This window comes from Lepidochelys olivacea (genome assembly GCF_965140295.1).
Source record: "Lepidochelys olivacea isolate rLepOli2 genome assembly, chromosome: 2".
Classification (NCBI taxonomy): domain Eukaryota; kingdom Metazoa; phylum Chordata; order Testudines; family Cheloniidae; genus Lepidochelys; species Lepidochelys olivacea.
In genome coordinates, this window is record NC_140412.1 from 144,383,461 (window position 1) to 144,398,846 (window position 15,386).

General features: G+C 41.5%; 1 protein-coding gene across 5 annotated transcripts in view; it reads right to left on the bottom strand.

The window, feature by feature from the left end:
- Positions 1-4,297: 4,297 nt before the first annotated feature.
- Positions 4,298-15,386, bottom strand: part of MTRR (5-methyltetrahydrofolate-homocysteine methyltransferase reductase) — a 124,639-nt gene continuing 113,550 nt past the window's right edge. For 2 of the 5 annotated variants that reach the window (XM_084619398.1, XM_084619397.1), the window contains 3 exons: positions 6,532-6,624; positions 6,260-6,442; positions 4,302-4,855 (listed from right to left, as the gene is read on the bottom strand). In XM_084619398.1, coding sequence (XP_084475524.1) covers positions 4,711-4,855; positions 6,260-6,442; positions 6,532-6,624 — 421 coding nt within the window. In that variant the 3' untranslated portion in view covers positions 4,302-4,710. Of the gene's footprint in view, positions 4,856-6,259; positions 6,443-6,531; positions 6,625-15,386 lie in introns of all 5 variants that reach the window. The other 3 variants (XM_084619399.1, XM_084619396.1, XM_084619395.1) reach the window with 3 other exon arrangements.

The window sequence follows — 15,386 nt, forward strand, 5'->3', positions numbered from 1 at the left end:
CTAACATGGCTTACAATCAATTCAAGCTGACTAAACACAGATGAGATGGCCAGTGTGAACAAGGCCTGAGTTAGGTTCATACATTTCAGCATTACTTTGCAATTTGCTTTCACCCAACATCTATGGTCCAACACACAAATGAACAAAATAGAAATTAGCTTTTCAGGTATGTTACTTGTATCAGGAGGCAGGGAAAATGTGTAAAAACCAGAGGTTCTTCTGTTTGTTGTGAAGGCAAGGATGCCTTGGATATGGGTCACAGGGATGTCTGATGAAAGGAACATAGCAAAAAACAACAAAAAGAAATCAGGTATATTAAAGCAATTAGCTAGGACAGTTAGTGTTATAACTACATTTTCACATTCTAAAGAGGTTGTGAGATATGTATCCATTCTAAAGTGAAGTCATCTCCAGTGTCTCACATTTAGGACAGCTGAGGACCTGGCCACAATGTTTTGCATATTTCAACCATGCTGATACAATGCAGCCTATACACACGTCTTATTCCATATATTAATTTGCAAAAACTTCATTCACAATCCTTGTGTTTCTTCTGTTTTAGAACTTTGGTACTATTTGATTTGTGTTCTGCCTGTTGATTATTTTCAGTTTTGTTCTCCCATGCATGCCTTTCCCTTCCACAACCAGTGTCCCCCACAAAAGGCCAAACATGTATAACATAGCAGAAAATCAACACCAACACCATCAGAGGGTTGTTGGTTTTGTTCTTTCCTTTTTCTTTTGTAGATGGTTATACACCTTAACTGTGATTTTAAAAATACTGGCACTTGTCTGCTATCAGGAGCTGTAGCAGTAGCTTTAGTGGCTCTATACTATCCAAGGATTCTAACACACTGACAAAATCCTCGAAGGGCTGGATTCACTAGCTTTCCAATTGCTGTAAATTGCTGGAGCAGTGCAACACAGGAGCCACAGTCAAGCTGGTTGGAAGGAGACCATATGGCCATTTAAAAAAAAACCTTATTAATAAAAGCTACTAGTAGTGTTACTAGACCAGCTAGCATTACTTCTGCATATCATATGATATAAAATGACTGGTAAGTGGTCTGAAAAAGGAAATGAAAATGGCAGTTTCTTAAAATCACTATTTCAAACTTTCCCTGGTATTTCCAAGACAACTCATTAATGACACAGAAAATAGTTAACCCTATCTGCTGAATGTGCTTCTTTGGATTTCCAGGTCTCAGTGATGTTTTCAATCAAACACTAATTTCTAAAAGATGATTAGCAATACATCTTTTTTGATTATGATAAAGCTAAAACCTTTTTGTCTCAGGTAAATAAAGACAAGTATGTGAAGCTGAATGCCTAGTCTAATATACTGATATTCATGATACACTAGTGATTCCAGCATAACAATAATAAATTATAGGTCTCTTTCTTTATTTTACTTTTGTGTGTGTGTGTGTGTGTTTCATTTTACATGTTGAATCCCAAATTACATTGTATTGATATTTTAATAGATTTTATTACATATATCTCCATCATGTCCTCTTTGTGGAGCATTATAACCTTTTTCTATAAAGCTTCGTATGTAAAATTTTAGTTGAGCTTTTCTATTGACCTTTTAAATAATTGCTACTTTGCAATTATGTCAAAGTTTTAATAAAAGTTAATTTCAATTAGAGTTAATTGCAGTTTCCTTTTTAAAAAAACTGAGATTTTACTCTATCACATTTTCCTCCAACTGCTCCCTCTGCCTATACTGAGCTCAAATACCACAGTGGCAAACATTATAAAACAAGAATCAGAATACAAAAAGTGCTGCTTTATGTGTAGGACAGAGTAAAAATGGAATTTTCCCTAACAAGAATACTTGAGCAATGCCACAACTGAGAAATATTTCTTCCCCTTTGTCTCTTCCTCTAAGGGTCTAATCTTGGAGAGAAAGAAGGGAAGGAACCAAAAGAAATGGGGACTTAGGAGTCATGAGTTAAAAGGAGAGGGAGCAAAGGGAGTGGTGAGTTGAAGAAAGGTAAAAGTAATGACAGTTGAAATGAGGAAGAAAAGAGCTTTTTGTCCTTTGAGCATCCCTGTTAGGCAGAGGATGGATTTTTCTACCTGAATTTGGAAAAAATTATTTTGGTGGTAGTAATCCAGATTTTTCTGAGGAAGCAAAAGATTTAAGGCTGTAAAATGAGTTTCAAATTACCTAATTTCAGAAAATATAATAATAATTTGATATTCCTATCTCAAGCTGCAATAATTATATCCAACAAAATTTAGCACAAATGTCAGATTTGTTCAGGAAAGGCCTAGAATTAAGCCAGCAGAGTTTAAAGGAATGAATTAAAGATACTTTGCATGAGTTAGCTGGGAAAACCTACTCAATATCAGCCAGTGTTTCCAAGTATCTGCAAAATGTTGTAAGCCCATTACTTCATCACTCAAATATCAATATTCATAGAAAAGCTTGGAGGTGGAGAACATAAGAACGGCCACACTGGGTCAGACCAAAGGTCCATCAAGCCCAGTATCCTGTCCTCTGACAGTGGCCAATGGCAGGTGCCCCAAAGGGAATGAACAGACAGGTTATCATCAAGTGATCCATGCCCTTTCACCCAATCCCAGCTTCTAGCAAACAGAGGCTAGGGACACTATTCCTGCCCATCCTGGCTAATAGCCATTGATGGACCTATCTTCCATGAATCTATCTAGCTCCCTTTTGAACCCTGTTATAGTATTGGCCTTCTCAGCACCCTCTGGCAAGGAGTTCCAGAGGTTGACAGAGTGTTGCATGAAAAAATACTTTCTTGTGTTTGTTTTAAACCTGCTACCTATTAATTTCATTTGGTGGCCACTTGTTATTGTATTATGAGGAGTAAATAACACTTCCTTATTTACTTTCTCTATACCACTCATGATTTTATAGACCTCAATCACATCCCCCTTTAGTTGCCTCTTTTCCAAGCTGAAAAGTCCCAGTCTTATCAATCTCTCCTCACATGGAAGCTGTTCCATACCCCTAATCATTTTTGTTGTCCTTTTCTGAACCTTTTCCAATTCCAATATACCTTTTTTGAGATGGGGTGACCACATCTGCACACAGTATTCATGGTGTGGGCATACCGTGGATTTATATAGAGGCAAAATGATATTTTCTGTCTTATTATCTATCCCTTTCTTGATGATTCCCAACACTCTGTTCGCTCTTTTGACTGCTGGTGCACATGGAGTGGATGATTTCGAAGAACTATCCACAATGACTTCAAGATCTCTTTCTTGAGTGGTAACAGCTAATTTAGACACCATCTTTGTATATGTACAGTTAGGATTATGTTTTCCAATGTGCATTACTTTGCATTTACCAACATTAAATTTCATCTGCCATTATGTTGCCCAGTCACCCAGTTTTGTGAGATCCTTTTGTAGCTCTTCATGGTCTGCCTAGGACTTATCTATCTTTAGTAGTTTTGTAGCATTTGCAAATTTTACCACCTCACTGTTTACCCCTTTTTCCAGATTGTTTATGAATATGTTAAATAGGACTGGGCCCAGTACAGATCCCTGGGGGACACCACTATTTACATCTCTCTATTCTGAAAACTGACCATTTATTCCTACCCTTTGTTTCCTATTTTTTAACCAGTTACCAATCCATGAGAGAACCTTCCCTCTTATCCCATAACTGCTTATTTTGCTTAAGAACCTTTGGGGAGGGGCCTTGTCAAAGGCTTTTTGAAAATCTAAATACACTATATCCACTGGATCTCCATCTCACGTGCTTGTTGACCCCCTCAAAGACTTCTAGTAGATTGGTGAGGCATGATTTCCCTTTACAAAAACAAATGTTGACTTCCCAACAAATTATGTTCATCTATGTGTCTGACAATTTTGTTCTTTACGATAGTTTCAACCAATTTGCCTGGTACTAAAGCGAGGCTTACTGGCCTGTAGTTGCCAGGGTCACCTCTGGAGCCCTTTTTAAAAATTGGTATCACATTAGCTATCGTCCAGTCATTTGGTACAGAAGCTGATTTAAATGATAGGTTACAGACGACAGTTAGGAGTCCTGCAATTTCACATTTGAGTTCCTTCAGAACTCTTGGTGAATAACATCTGGTCCTGGTGACTTATTACCGTTTAGTTTATCAATTTGTTCCAAACCCTCCTCTAATGAGGGAGTTATTGTGCCCAGAATTCCTTGACAATATTTTAAATATTTATTGTTTGCAACTTGTGTCATATGTTATCAGGCAAAGAAAAATTCCTTCAAAATACTTACACGTAATATGTTCAACTAAATCTTGGCAATAAGATGTACGTGATAAACAGTACAACTAAATAAGTAATGTTATGTGTGCTGTATACGATGATATATATAATATTGGATACTATATAAATGCAGAAGTTTATTTTCAAAGTATACCATTATTAAATTGGAGGAATGGAGCTCCATGAGAATCTACTTGGTAATAATGCTACAAATTGAGGACTCATAGGTTCCATTTTGTTGTTGTTGTTGTAAAGGTTTTAAATGCCTTTCAAAAGATCAGTAGGAATGATCAAGAATTAAATGACTAGAGAAAATTTTTTTTTAAAATTATCAATTGGCTGCTTTTAAGAGAGAATTTACTTAAGTGAAGTTGAAATAACAGTAATCCAAAGAATCAGCGGAGTCTTCATACAGTATATACGGTGAAAATTATCTAACAGTCTTTGTTTTGCAAAGGCACAGAGGTCACACATTTAGGCCCAGACATCCTGTAGATAGCGTTTTTCTTGTCGTAATGTAGCCAGGGTTTTCATTGCTTCCAATTTGTCAACTCCAGCATCAGAGCTTAAAATGTCCACTAAAGTATCATTCACATCTTTAGCCATGTGCTTTGCATCTCTAGAAAAGACAGAGACAAAAAAATAGTACTTATTAGCAGATTTCTCCTTTCACCGGCAGCCACAGATACAGGATGTTTTTGGAAACAAGCAATACTTTTTAAAATAAAGAATTGTAGAATTTATGTTGGCTTATACCATAGACATTAATTGCTCCTGTACTTGGGAGTGGTGGCAACAGTAATACCTAAAACAGCTAAGACATGAAGCTTTCAATACATTCAAATGTATATGGAGCAGAAACTCAGATCCACATTTAAACTGGAAGAAAATAATTGCCTTCTGTTGGATGGAATTAGACTTGCTCAAGTGTTTGTGGTTATGCTACCCTCTAGTTGCTCAGATACAGAAACAATAAAAGCCCTAATACTACTGACCACTTAGTAGTAACATAAGAAACAGACTTCTGGTTTTGAAAGAGAAGCTACTAAGTTCTGGGCCCAATGCCACGTGTTCAATTAACTGTTTGTAAGTAATCAGGGATGCATTACAAACAGAGAGATGCTCCCAAAAATCCTGCACCTGCAAGTGTGTTAGATCTCCGTACATAAAAACCTCACACCATAAGGATGTTACCGTTACAGAAAACATTCCCTAAAGCCCCACAAGGGCAGGAAAAGAAGGCTAATGGAATTCTCCAAGGGAAGATATCCTGGGTAGCAGGCTGCTGCTCTGTACCTCCAAACCTATAGAGTGCCAGCTGAAGGGCTGTTATCACATACCTCCATAATTCATTACATGTATATATGTGTATATCTTCCACTTTCACAAGAGTTACACCATTTGCTTGTAGCCTGTCCTATTTTAACTGGAAAACACTACATGAACAAGAAACATTTCTGAAACATTATGGTGAGAACAATCAATAGAGTAGTGGAATACTTGGCCATAACCTAAGAAAAAGATTAAGCTGTAGGGGTGGATGATTAACATTATACCATAAAGTTAACACTCTAAAAAACAGGAATATTTCAGTACAGTAGAACCTCAGAGTTACAAACACTAGAGTTATGAACTGACCAGTCAACCACAGACCTCATTTGGAATTGGAAGCACACAATCAGGCAGCAGCAGAGACAAGACAAAAAAAAAAGTCTAAAAAAGCATAATACTGTGTTAAACGTAAACTACTAAAAGAAAATAAGGGAAAGCAGCGTTTTTCTTCTTCATAGTAAAGTTTCAAAGCAGTATTAAGGCAATGTTCAGTTATAAACTTTTGAAAGAACCACCATGAAGTTTTGTTCAGAGTTACGAACTTCCATTCCCGAGATGTTCGTATTTCTGAGGTTCTACTGTATTGTAAATGCCAGTCATTTACTTGATGCTATTGCAAGTCTTTCAAATGTATTCAACAATTTCTATTAAATGCTCCCTCTGTTAGGCATTCAAACTCTAGTCTACTCACCCACATACATAGAAACAACCTCTCTCCTTCAGCAGGACTCTGGCAACCTCTTTAGCACAAAGTCGAATGTTGTCCTGCACATATTTAGTTGGTTTTTTTTCTGCTGCAGCTGGAGGGTCTCTTGAGAAACAAACCTTAAGATGAGTTAATGTGCCATTTTCAACAAAACTTCTGAGCTCATCTCTGAAAGACAATGCAAAAACGTTAGAAATCAGTATCCAAAGCATAAATACAAGGTGCAACAGAGTTCCAATACTACCTACAGAACCTGCCTGAATAAGTAGTCTCTGTCCTGATGCCGGCAGCCAAAAAACAGCCATGTCTCTCCAAACTTCCAGTCCGTATGCTCTTCTTGGAGTTTCTGTCTAAATGCACAAGGGAAAAAAGACACATGTACACATAACGTGGAAACCCCGTCTTTCATTCAGTCAGTACTGCAACTATTACATTCACAGATCATCTAAACTCTGAGGACCCGATTCTCATTTGCACTTTATGGCGGCAAAACAGCATAAAGGGGACTTCACTCTAAAGCACTCAGCACTGACTTAACTCTGCTATCACGGACATCAACGGGAGCTTTGCCATTGACTTCAAAGGGAGAGGAGTGAGACCAACAATGAGCCCTTTTGAAAATCCCTCCCTACAATCCTGAATAATGGAAGTGAAGGATATCATCCTTAGTATCTTTCACTAGAAGCATTACACAAATATTTGGGGAGAAAAATCTGCTCAAGCCATTTTCAGCATACTGCATATCTATCATTTCCAACTTTATAGGAGTAATCTTGGCAATACTAAATCACGGGGAGTTAGTTTTACTGCTAAAAATAATGCCAAAAATAAAAAGCTCTGTACTTGGTTTTTATCTGTGACTTTCTGTTTAACTTTTGTTTTAGAAATATTTCATATAATCACTGCACAATTTGGTGTTGAAAATTCTATTAACTTTTTAAAGTGAGATATGGAGAGTATTTCAAGATCTAAAGAAATGCTATAGGGATGAGAAATAAACACTAGGTTTGTACAAATGGATTCAGTTAATAACATAAGCACAGATCCAAAGTTTCACTCATCCCTTTAACATAACCTATTTTAAAATATGGCTACCAGAACCCCCTCTCTCTCATCATCTGACTTCCCCTGGTGAAGGGAAGGAATCAGGGAGGTCCCAAGACAGTCCATATTTGTTCCTAACATATCTAAAACCCTTCATTCGTTATACTTCCCACCCAATGACCACTTTTCTCTCCCCTTTACACTTTTCCAATGGCATTGTGGGACCCACCACATCTGGTAGCATCTCTCAAGAGTCCCAATTCCACTTTACCCAAAGTCAAACCTGCCAAGTTCCAATTAATTCTTCAAGAGACATTTGCCATGGAACAAAAGACATGAGCTAGTTTCTGCCAGGAGATCTGCACAGTAGGATGCTTACCTGTGGGAAAAATCATAGTTTTGCTCCTTTCCCTGAACTTAGCTCTCCCAAATTGTTCTCCCCTTTGGCTAATTCTGTTCCCCTCCTAATTCATTCCCTCCCCACGCTCTCTCTGATGGAAGGAGGCAAAGCAGTTAGCTGCCATCGTTTCACAATAGCCAATGATGGCTAAGAATGGTCACTGCAGGGAAAATCTTGCTGCTGCTGCTCATTATTATTGATTGTGTGTAAGCCAACTGGGTAGATGATGTTCCAACGAGGCTGTGAGAAGGCACCAGGGAGCAGAGCAAATGCATGACTCTGGGTAGCCCTGCTTACCAGAAAGATCACAAGTGGACCTGTGTCCTGTCGCTGCTAGAAGGGCTTCCTGGATTGGTGTGGGGGAATTGCCATGCAAAATTCTGATGCTGCTTGAGCTGGGAAGAGGGCCTTGGTTTCCCCCAACAAAAGCTGAAATGTTGCCTAGGGTTGGCAGAAGAGGGGCCCTGGTCTGAAACATCAAAGATATGAGAAGACAGGGGCAATGAGGGGGTCCTGGGATCAGTCAGAGGAAGGGAGACGTCACTGCAGACAAAGCCTTCAAAACGTTTGGATATTTTGGATCAGCTTTTCTAAACATCTGAATTTTCAGGTGTTTAAGAGAACCAAACATTTTAGCTTCACATCTGTTTACCAACAATACTGTAATGTTTTGGGTGAAGTCACATTAAAATTAAAGCTTTGGAATATCAAACTTTTACCCCAAATCAACAGTATGCCAGTACATTCTTATGGGTTGGTTTAATTAAAATGGGATACACATTTTACTATACACAACTAACAAATCACAAAAAGTACATGTGTATGCAATGCACTATTATTCATCAAACATTTTAAGCTTTCCTTGTTAAGACTTTTCAGTGTGATAAAAAGGCTATCAAATCATTTGGGACTAATCTCAATTATATAAGCAGTTACCCGCATCCCATAAGAAATACTAATGAGAGAAGTTCTTGGTCCAACACAAACCTACATAAATCACAATTTCACTGACTTTCAGAAGCAGCTGCCAATGCAATCCATGGGCATTTCCATCTGACTAACATAGACTATGTACAAAAAGAAAACCCAGAATGAAAGCTAGCTTTTTTTTCCTAACACAAAACTCTTCAGAAGAAAGGAACTAAACTTTCAACTCACAAACTACTGTGTTTAGAAGATCAGTCAATCGTTTTAAAATTAAAAAAAAACCCTGTGGTTACTAACCTTTTGTAACTGTTGTTTTTTGAGATGTGTTGCGCATGTCCATTCCACGTTAGGTGAATCACAAGCAGTGCCTCAGGAGGTGAGCTTGGAGTTCACGGACATGCTGACTGCAACACGGCTCTTCTGAACCTAGCATCGTCTTGAACCTGTTGAGTGATGGCATAGTGGGATGCAAAGGGATGCATCAACAGCCAAGTTGCGACCCTGTAGATTGGAACCTGTGCGAGGAATGCTGCTGAAGAGGTCTGAGCACTCATGGAGCGTGCAGTTATGATGGCAGGAAGTGGGACCTTCGCTTGTTCATAACATGCCCAATTGCAGGAGATTACCCAGGATGAGATCCTCTGGGCTGACACTGGAAGTCCTTTCACCCTTTCTGCTAACTGCTACAAAGATTTGTGTGGATTTGCAAAAGGATTTAGTCCTCTCAATATAGAAGATGAGGGCATGCTTAACATCTAAGTGAATCTGGTGTTCTTCTGAGTTCTTGGGAGGCTTCGAGAAGAAGACTGACAAGAAAATGACCTGGTTGCTATCGAACTGCAAAACCACCTCTGGCAGGAAGGCTGGGTGCAGGCGTACTTGGACTTTGTCCTTGAAGAACACCGCGAAAGAAACAACAAAAAAGACAAGAATGTGCAAAGCACCATTTCTATTTGTTTAGATCCAGTAAAAAAAATAGACACAACTGCACATTATTTTTATTATTGAGTCTGCAAAAAGAAACTCTACATAAATAAATTACGATATTTGGACATGTATATTTTGTGTGTTTTTCCTAAAGTTAATTATTTTAGGAAAAAAACTGTCAGAGTGGCCACCAACAAAAGCTGGTGGCTGCACTCTGAGGCTACCAAAAAAATTGTTGTGAGAACCCCTGCCGTAGTGGATGGCTTCCTACTACCTAGCAAGACCTGGTGAATTTGTTCGAAACAGGCCTGCTCCTCCAGGTTCAGCCATGTAGCATCCATGCAGTTAGGGAAAGGGAGTCGAGGTTTGGGTGGAGTAACTGGCTGTGGTCTTGTGAGATCAGGTCTGGATGGAGCGGAGGCAGGGTTGCTACTGATGGATCTAGTAGTGTGCCAAACCACTGTTGGTGTGGCCACACCGGGACTGTAAGAATAACACTCGCCTTCTCCCATTTGATTTTCAGGAGGACCTTGTGAACCAGAGGGACGGGGGGAAATGCGTAGAACAGGAGTTCTGTCCATGGAAGCAGGAAGACTTCACAGAGGGAGCCTGGGCTGTGCCCCCACAGTGAGCAAAACTAATTGCATTTCCTGTTATGCTTGGTCATGAACAGATCTATCTGGGGAGAGCCCCACCTTTGGAAGATGAACCTGGTGACCTCTGGGTGAAGGGACCACTTGTGGTGAGAGGAAGAGAATCTCCTGAGGTCATTCACAAGTGTATTCCAGGCTCCCAGAAGATGTGAAGGCTTGAGGTGGATGGAGTGCTTCATGCAGAAGTTTCATAGATGGATGGCCACCTGACACAGGGTGGAGGATTGAGCTCCTCCCTGCTTGTTGATACAGAACATGGCCACAATGTTGTCCATCAAAGCTTGCACCACCTACCTGAGATCTGAGCAAGGAAGACTTGGCAGCTTAAGCAAACCGCCCTGAGTTCCCTGACATTTATGTGCAGGGAAAGTTCTTCCTGGGACCACAGGCCCTGAGTCCTCAGGCTGTCCAGGTGGGCTCCCCAACCTAGGACTGATGCGTCCGACTCTAGGGACCCTGACAGCTGTGGGGGCCACAAAGGGGACTCCCATCATTACTGAACTTGGGTGAGGCACGGACCAGGGATGGAACAGTGACCACCAAGTCCAAATGGTGTCTGTTCGGGAAGTAAACTGAAGCTAGCCACATCTGCAGGGGCCTGAGGCCAAACCTGCATGCTGGACCACGTAAGTGCATGCGGCCATGTGCCCCAGTAGCTTAAGGCAAACTCGACTATTGTAAATGGGTGGACCATGACCTTGGATATCAGGTCCAACAGTCTGGAAACAGGCCTCCAAGAGGAAGGCTCTGGCTTGGATCAAGTTGAGCACTGCCCTGATAAATTCTGTTCTCTAAACTGGAATAAGAGTCCACCTTTGCTGGTTTATCAACAGGCCCAGCGCTCAGAAGGTGGCTTGGACCATGCTGATGTTGTTCTTTACTTGAGCCTTTGAATGACCCTTGATCAGCCAGTTGTCGAGGTACGGGCAGACCTGAATTCCTCACCGTCTGAGGAAGGCAGCTACCACTACCATGCACTTCATGAAGACCCAGGGGGCTGCAGATCAGTTGAAGGGAAGGGCTGTGAATTGGTAGTACGTTTGGTTTACAATAAACATGAGAACTCTCCTGTGGCCATGAAAGATAAAAATGTGAAAGTAAGTGTTCTTAAACTCGAGAGTGGTGTACCAATCCCCTGGAAACAGGAAGGGAATAATGGAGGCCATGTGAAACCTCAGTTTCTTGAGATATTTGTTGAGATGACATAGGTCCAGAATGAGTTGAAGGCCTTCCCTTGGATTTTGGGATTAGGAAATCTTGTGAATAAAACCCCTTCCCTCATGTCTTGAGGAACCTCCTCCACGGCCCCCATCTGTAGAATGGTCTGCACCTCCTAGATGAGGACCTGCTCATGAGAAGGGTCCCTGAAGAGGGACAGCACTGGGGTGTAGGAAGGAGGGGTGGATGAAAACTGGAGGGCATAGCCAACCATCCCTGTATTTAGCACCCAGCAGTCCGATGTTATGCAGGACCACACCAGGCAGAAGCAGGATAGTCAGTCCAAAAATCAGGGGGAGGCAGGATCTGAGACGAGAACTGGTATGGCACCCTTGGGCGCATCTTCAAAAGGCCTGCGTGGGCCCACTGGAGTACCCATGCAACCCGGCTGGGAAGTTGAGGTGGAAGGAAGCGGCTGACGTTGCTGGTAATCTCTCCCTTTGTTTAAAAGGGTTCTGTCTCAGAGGTGAAGCCGAGAAGTGTGGTGGCTGTTGGGGCCTGAAATGCTTCCTTGAAGTAGATGAAGCATAGAGGCCCAGGGACTCAAGGGCAGGGGGCCCTTGAGTCCTTCAGGCCATATAGTCTCATGTCCATCTATCTCAAAAATAATGAGGAGCCTTCAAAAGGGAGATCCTGGATTGATTGCTGGACCTCGTGAGGGAGATCTGAGGATTGAAGCCAAGAGTATAGCCTTATGGTGACAGTGGAGGCCACTGTCCTACCTGCTGGGTCAGCTGCAACCAGTGCTACCTGGAGTGAGGTCCTGGCAACATTCTGACTGTCCTTTAAGACAGCAGAGAATTCCTGCCTTGAGTCATGAGGCAGAGAGTCTCTGAACTTGAACAAGGAGTCCCACAGATTATAGTCATATCTCCTCAGTAGGGATTGCTGGTTTGAGATATGCAGCTATAAACTACCTGTTGAATAAACTTTCCTTCCAAACAGGTCCAGCTTTCTTGCATTGTTTTGTTTGGGGGTAGCACTTGTCTGGCCCTCTTGTTGGCCACTGACACGAGGGACCCTAGAGGAGGGTGGGAGTATGGGTACTCGTACCTGTTGGCTGGCACATAAAATTTCTTTTTAGCACTCTTTGAGGTGTGGGGCAGAGAAGGAGGAGTTTGCCACAGGGCCTTGACTGGCCTCATTAATGGGCAAGTTAGGAGTTGCTTCAGCCATGTCGATAAGGCTGTGGGATGATTCCTTAAACTCCTCAACCTCTACCCCCAGATTAGCTGCTATCAGCTTCAGAAGGTCCTAATAGACCATGATGTCATCCTGCGGAAGTGAGCTACTCAGCTCAGAGATTGACTTGTCTGGGGAGGAGGCGGCAAGAGCGGCTTGTACCGGAGGAGGGGCTTTTTCCTTTTCCTCAGCCCCAAGAATGTCGAAGGAAGCCACATCCTGAACATCGGTACCGGGGTCGGTACAGGAGTTGGGTCCAGTACTGAGCAGGAAGGAGCAGTAGCCAGCCGCTTGGAAGCCACCAAGTAAGATCAATGGGAGGGGTGACCCAATACTGGGGAAACCTCCAAGGGTTCCAGAAAGGCCACTGCACAGACCACTGTTCACTTGGCCAGGCACTGGGGGGCTGACCAGTACTGACCGATGTCCGGAGATGCACAGAATGGGTACCGGTATTGGCCCTTTTGCTGGACATAGCGTTCCACCTCAGATTCAGAGTCCCCACAAGGCAACCACGGTGGAGTGGTACCCCCCTCTCTCTCTCCATTCGGTGCCAAGGATCTGGAGACCAGTGGCACAATGGAGATGGTCACGAAGAGGGTATCAGGCATGGCTTGTGCCCCATGCTCCCTCCTGCTCACAGTCAGTGGAGATGGCAGCTGTCCCATCAGAGTTGGTGGAACCGGGAGTGCCAATAAGTCCCTGTGCTGCAAAGGCCTCAGAGATTGACAGTACTGTCAATCTGTTGGTGCCATGGTGGCTTCTGGCTGTCAGGAGAGGGTCCCGCACTGGACTTGAAACTCTGGGCAGAGTTGACGGTGGTGCTATGGGACCATGGATGGAGAAGTGGCCTGGAGCAGGTTGCACTCCATTGCCTTTGCCATGTTTGTCCTTCTTCTCCACTGGTGAACGCCCTTTGTCGGTGCATTGCTTTTTGTGCTTCTTCCTCAGCACCGGAGATGGGGAATGGTACGGAGCAGCGTGCAGTGCCAGAGGAATGGTTCGTACCGAGGCTGACGTGCTCAGTGCAGAATTGGAATGGCTTGATGGCTTACATTAGGATAGCCTTCAGTCTTACCTCTCTTTTCCATTTTTGTAAGGGGTCTAAAGTCCTGACAAATCTGGCACTGGTCTCTCATGGGAATTTTCCCCAAACATTCCAGACAACTGGAGCGTGGGTCGCTCACAGGCATAGGTTTGCCACAGGAGGCACAAGGTTTGAAGCCCAGAGACTGGGGTGTGCCCAGCCCCAGGGGCAAAAGCAGGGTGGAAGCAGGGTGGATTTGATTTAAATCAAATTGATTTAAATCATGATTTAAATCACGTCAGGAAGACTTGATTTAATCATGGATATCTACATAAAAGTGCATTCTTGGTGGCTGTTATAACCTTAATACATATTCTTCACAACTCAGAGATAGATTAGGTTTCATTTTTGGAAGGTACACATTATATATTTTTTAAATTATTTATTCTGAAAACTTTTCAGATTAGTTTTACAGCTATATCAGAAAATGAATGATTGTTTGGTTATTTCATTTACCACAGGTAACTGAAGCAGATATTTATGAAGTCATTGGGAGGTGAACTATCTCCAATTCAACAGGTTAATCATTAATATTTGGAGGATTTTCTTGCCACGCTGTATTAGGAGGAGAACATCACCAGACAGAGACATTTAAATTGTTTTATTTAAACTAAAACAACAACGGTATCTATTCTGGATTTTTTTTCTTTAAACAGCGAACAGATAATATTTTAACAAAACAAGCATATGAATTTTTGAATTTAAACATTTAAGTTTTTTAAAATCAGGTTTGCTTTTGTTTAAATTGCTTTTAACTAAAATAGTTAAATGAAATATTTAAAAAAACAAAACAAAAATTAAATCGACTATGTCAGCCAGGTCAACATGAGAAACTTAAAATATTGGCTTCTACAGCTAACTCAGTCATCTTCACCTTCATTTTCTTGTTTGTTCATAATCTGGAAAAGAAAAACACGCTTTCCTGCTTTTTCAGGTCCCAAATGATTTCTCAATTTGGAATGAATTAGTCCAAAGGAAGAAAATATTCTTTCTAGACCACCAGAAGAAGCTACTGCTGTTAAAAGTGATATTATCACTTCAACAGTCTCTGAATCCAAGTGCTTAAGTGAATTCCACCAGTTCTGTGGTGTGACTTTTTTTAAATCATCAGCAAACATATATTTCTTGAATGGTTCACCCTTAGCTCTGAAGTTTATTATAGGTGGCATTATGGAGGGATGACTGCTGGATGTCCATGTCATAGCCAACTCCTCTTCTTCAGCAGTTAAGGTTTGACCCTGGTACAGAGTATTGAGAATATTTCCTAGAAAATGAGCTGGAGATAGCGCTTGTCCCATTCTTTTTTTTAATGCTTGTAATTTAACTCTGTCATTGCATATTTCTCTTTAAGATCTCACTCAGTTCCTTCCAAATTTCAACAGCGTCAGTGATAAAACAGCTATTTCCCTGCATTTTGTTCTTGGATACATTTGCAGCATTGTCTGTGACCAAGCTGCATACTAGATATTTGAAATTTTCCCCACAGTTTGTTATAGCTTTTACTGCTACTTCTTGTAAGTATTCTGCTATGTGTGCATTTCCTGATGTATCAATTGTTTCTGTAAGGAAGACATTCCCGTCTTCTGTTGTCACACAAGCACATACAACAGGATCATTGCAGACATTGCTCCACCCATCAAGACTCAGGTTAACAATTTTACCCTCTAGACCTTT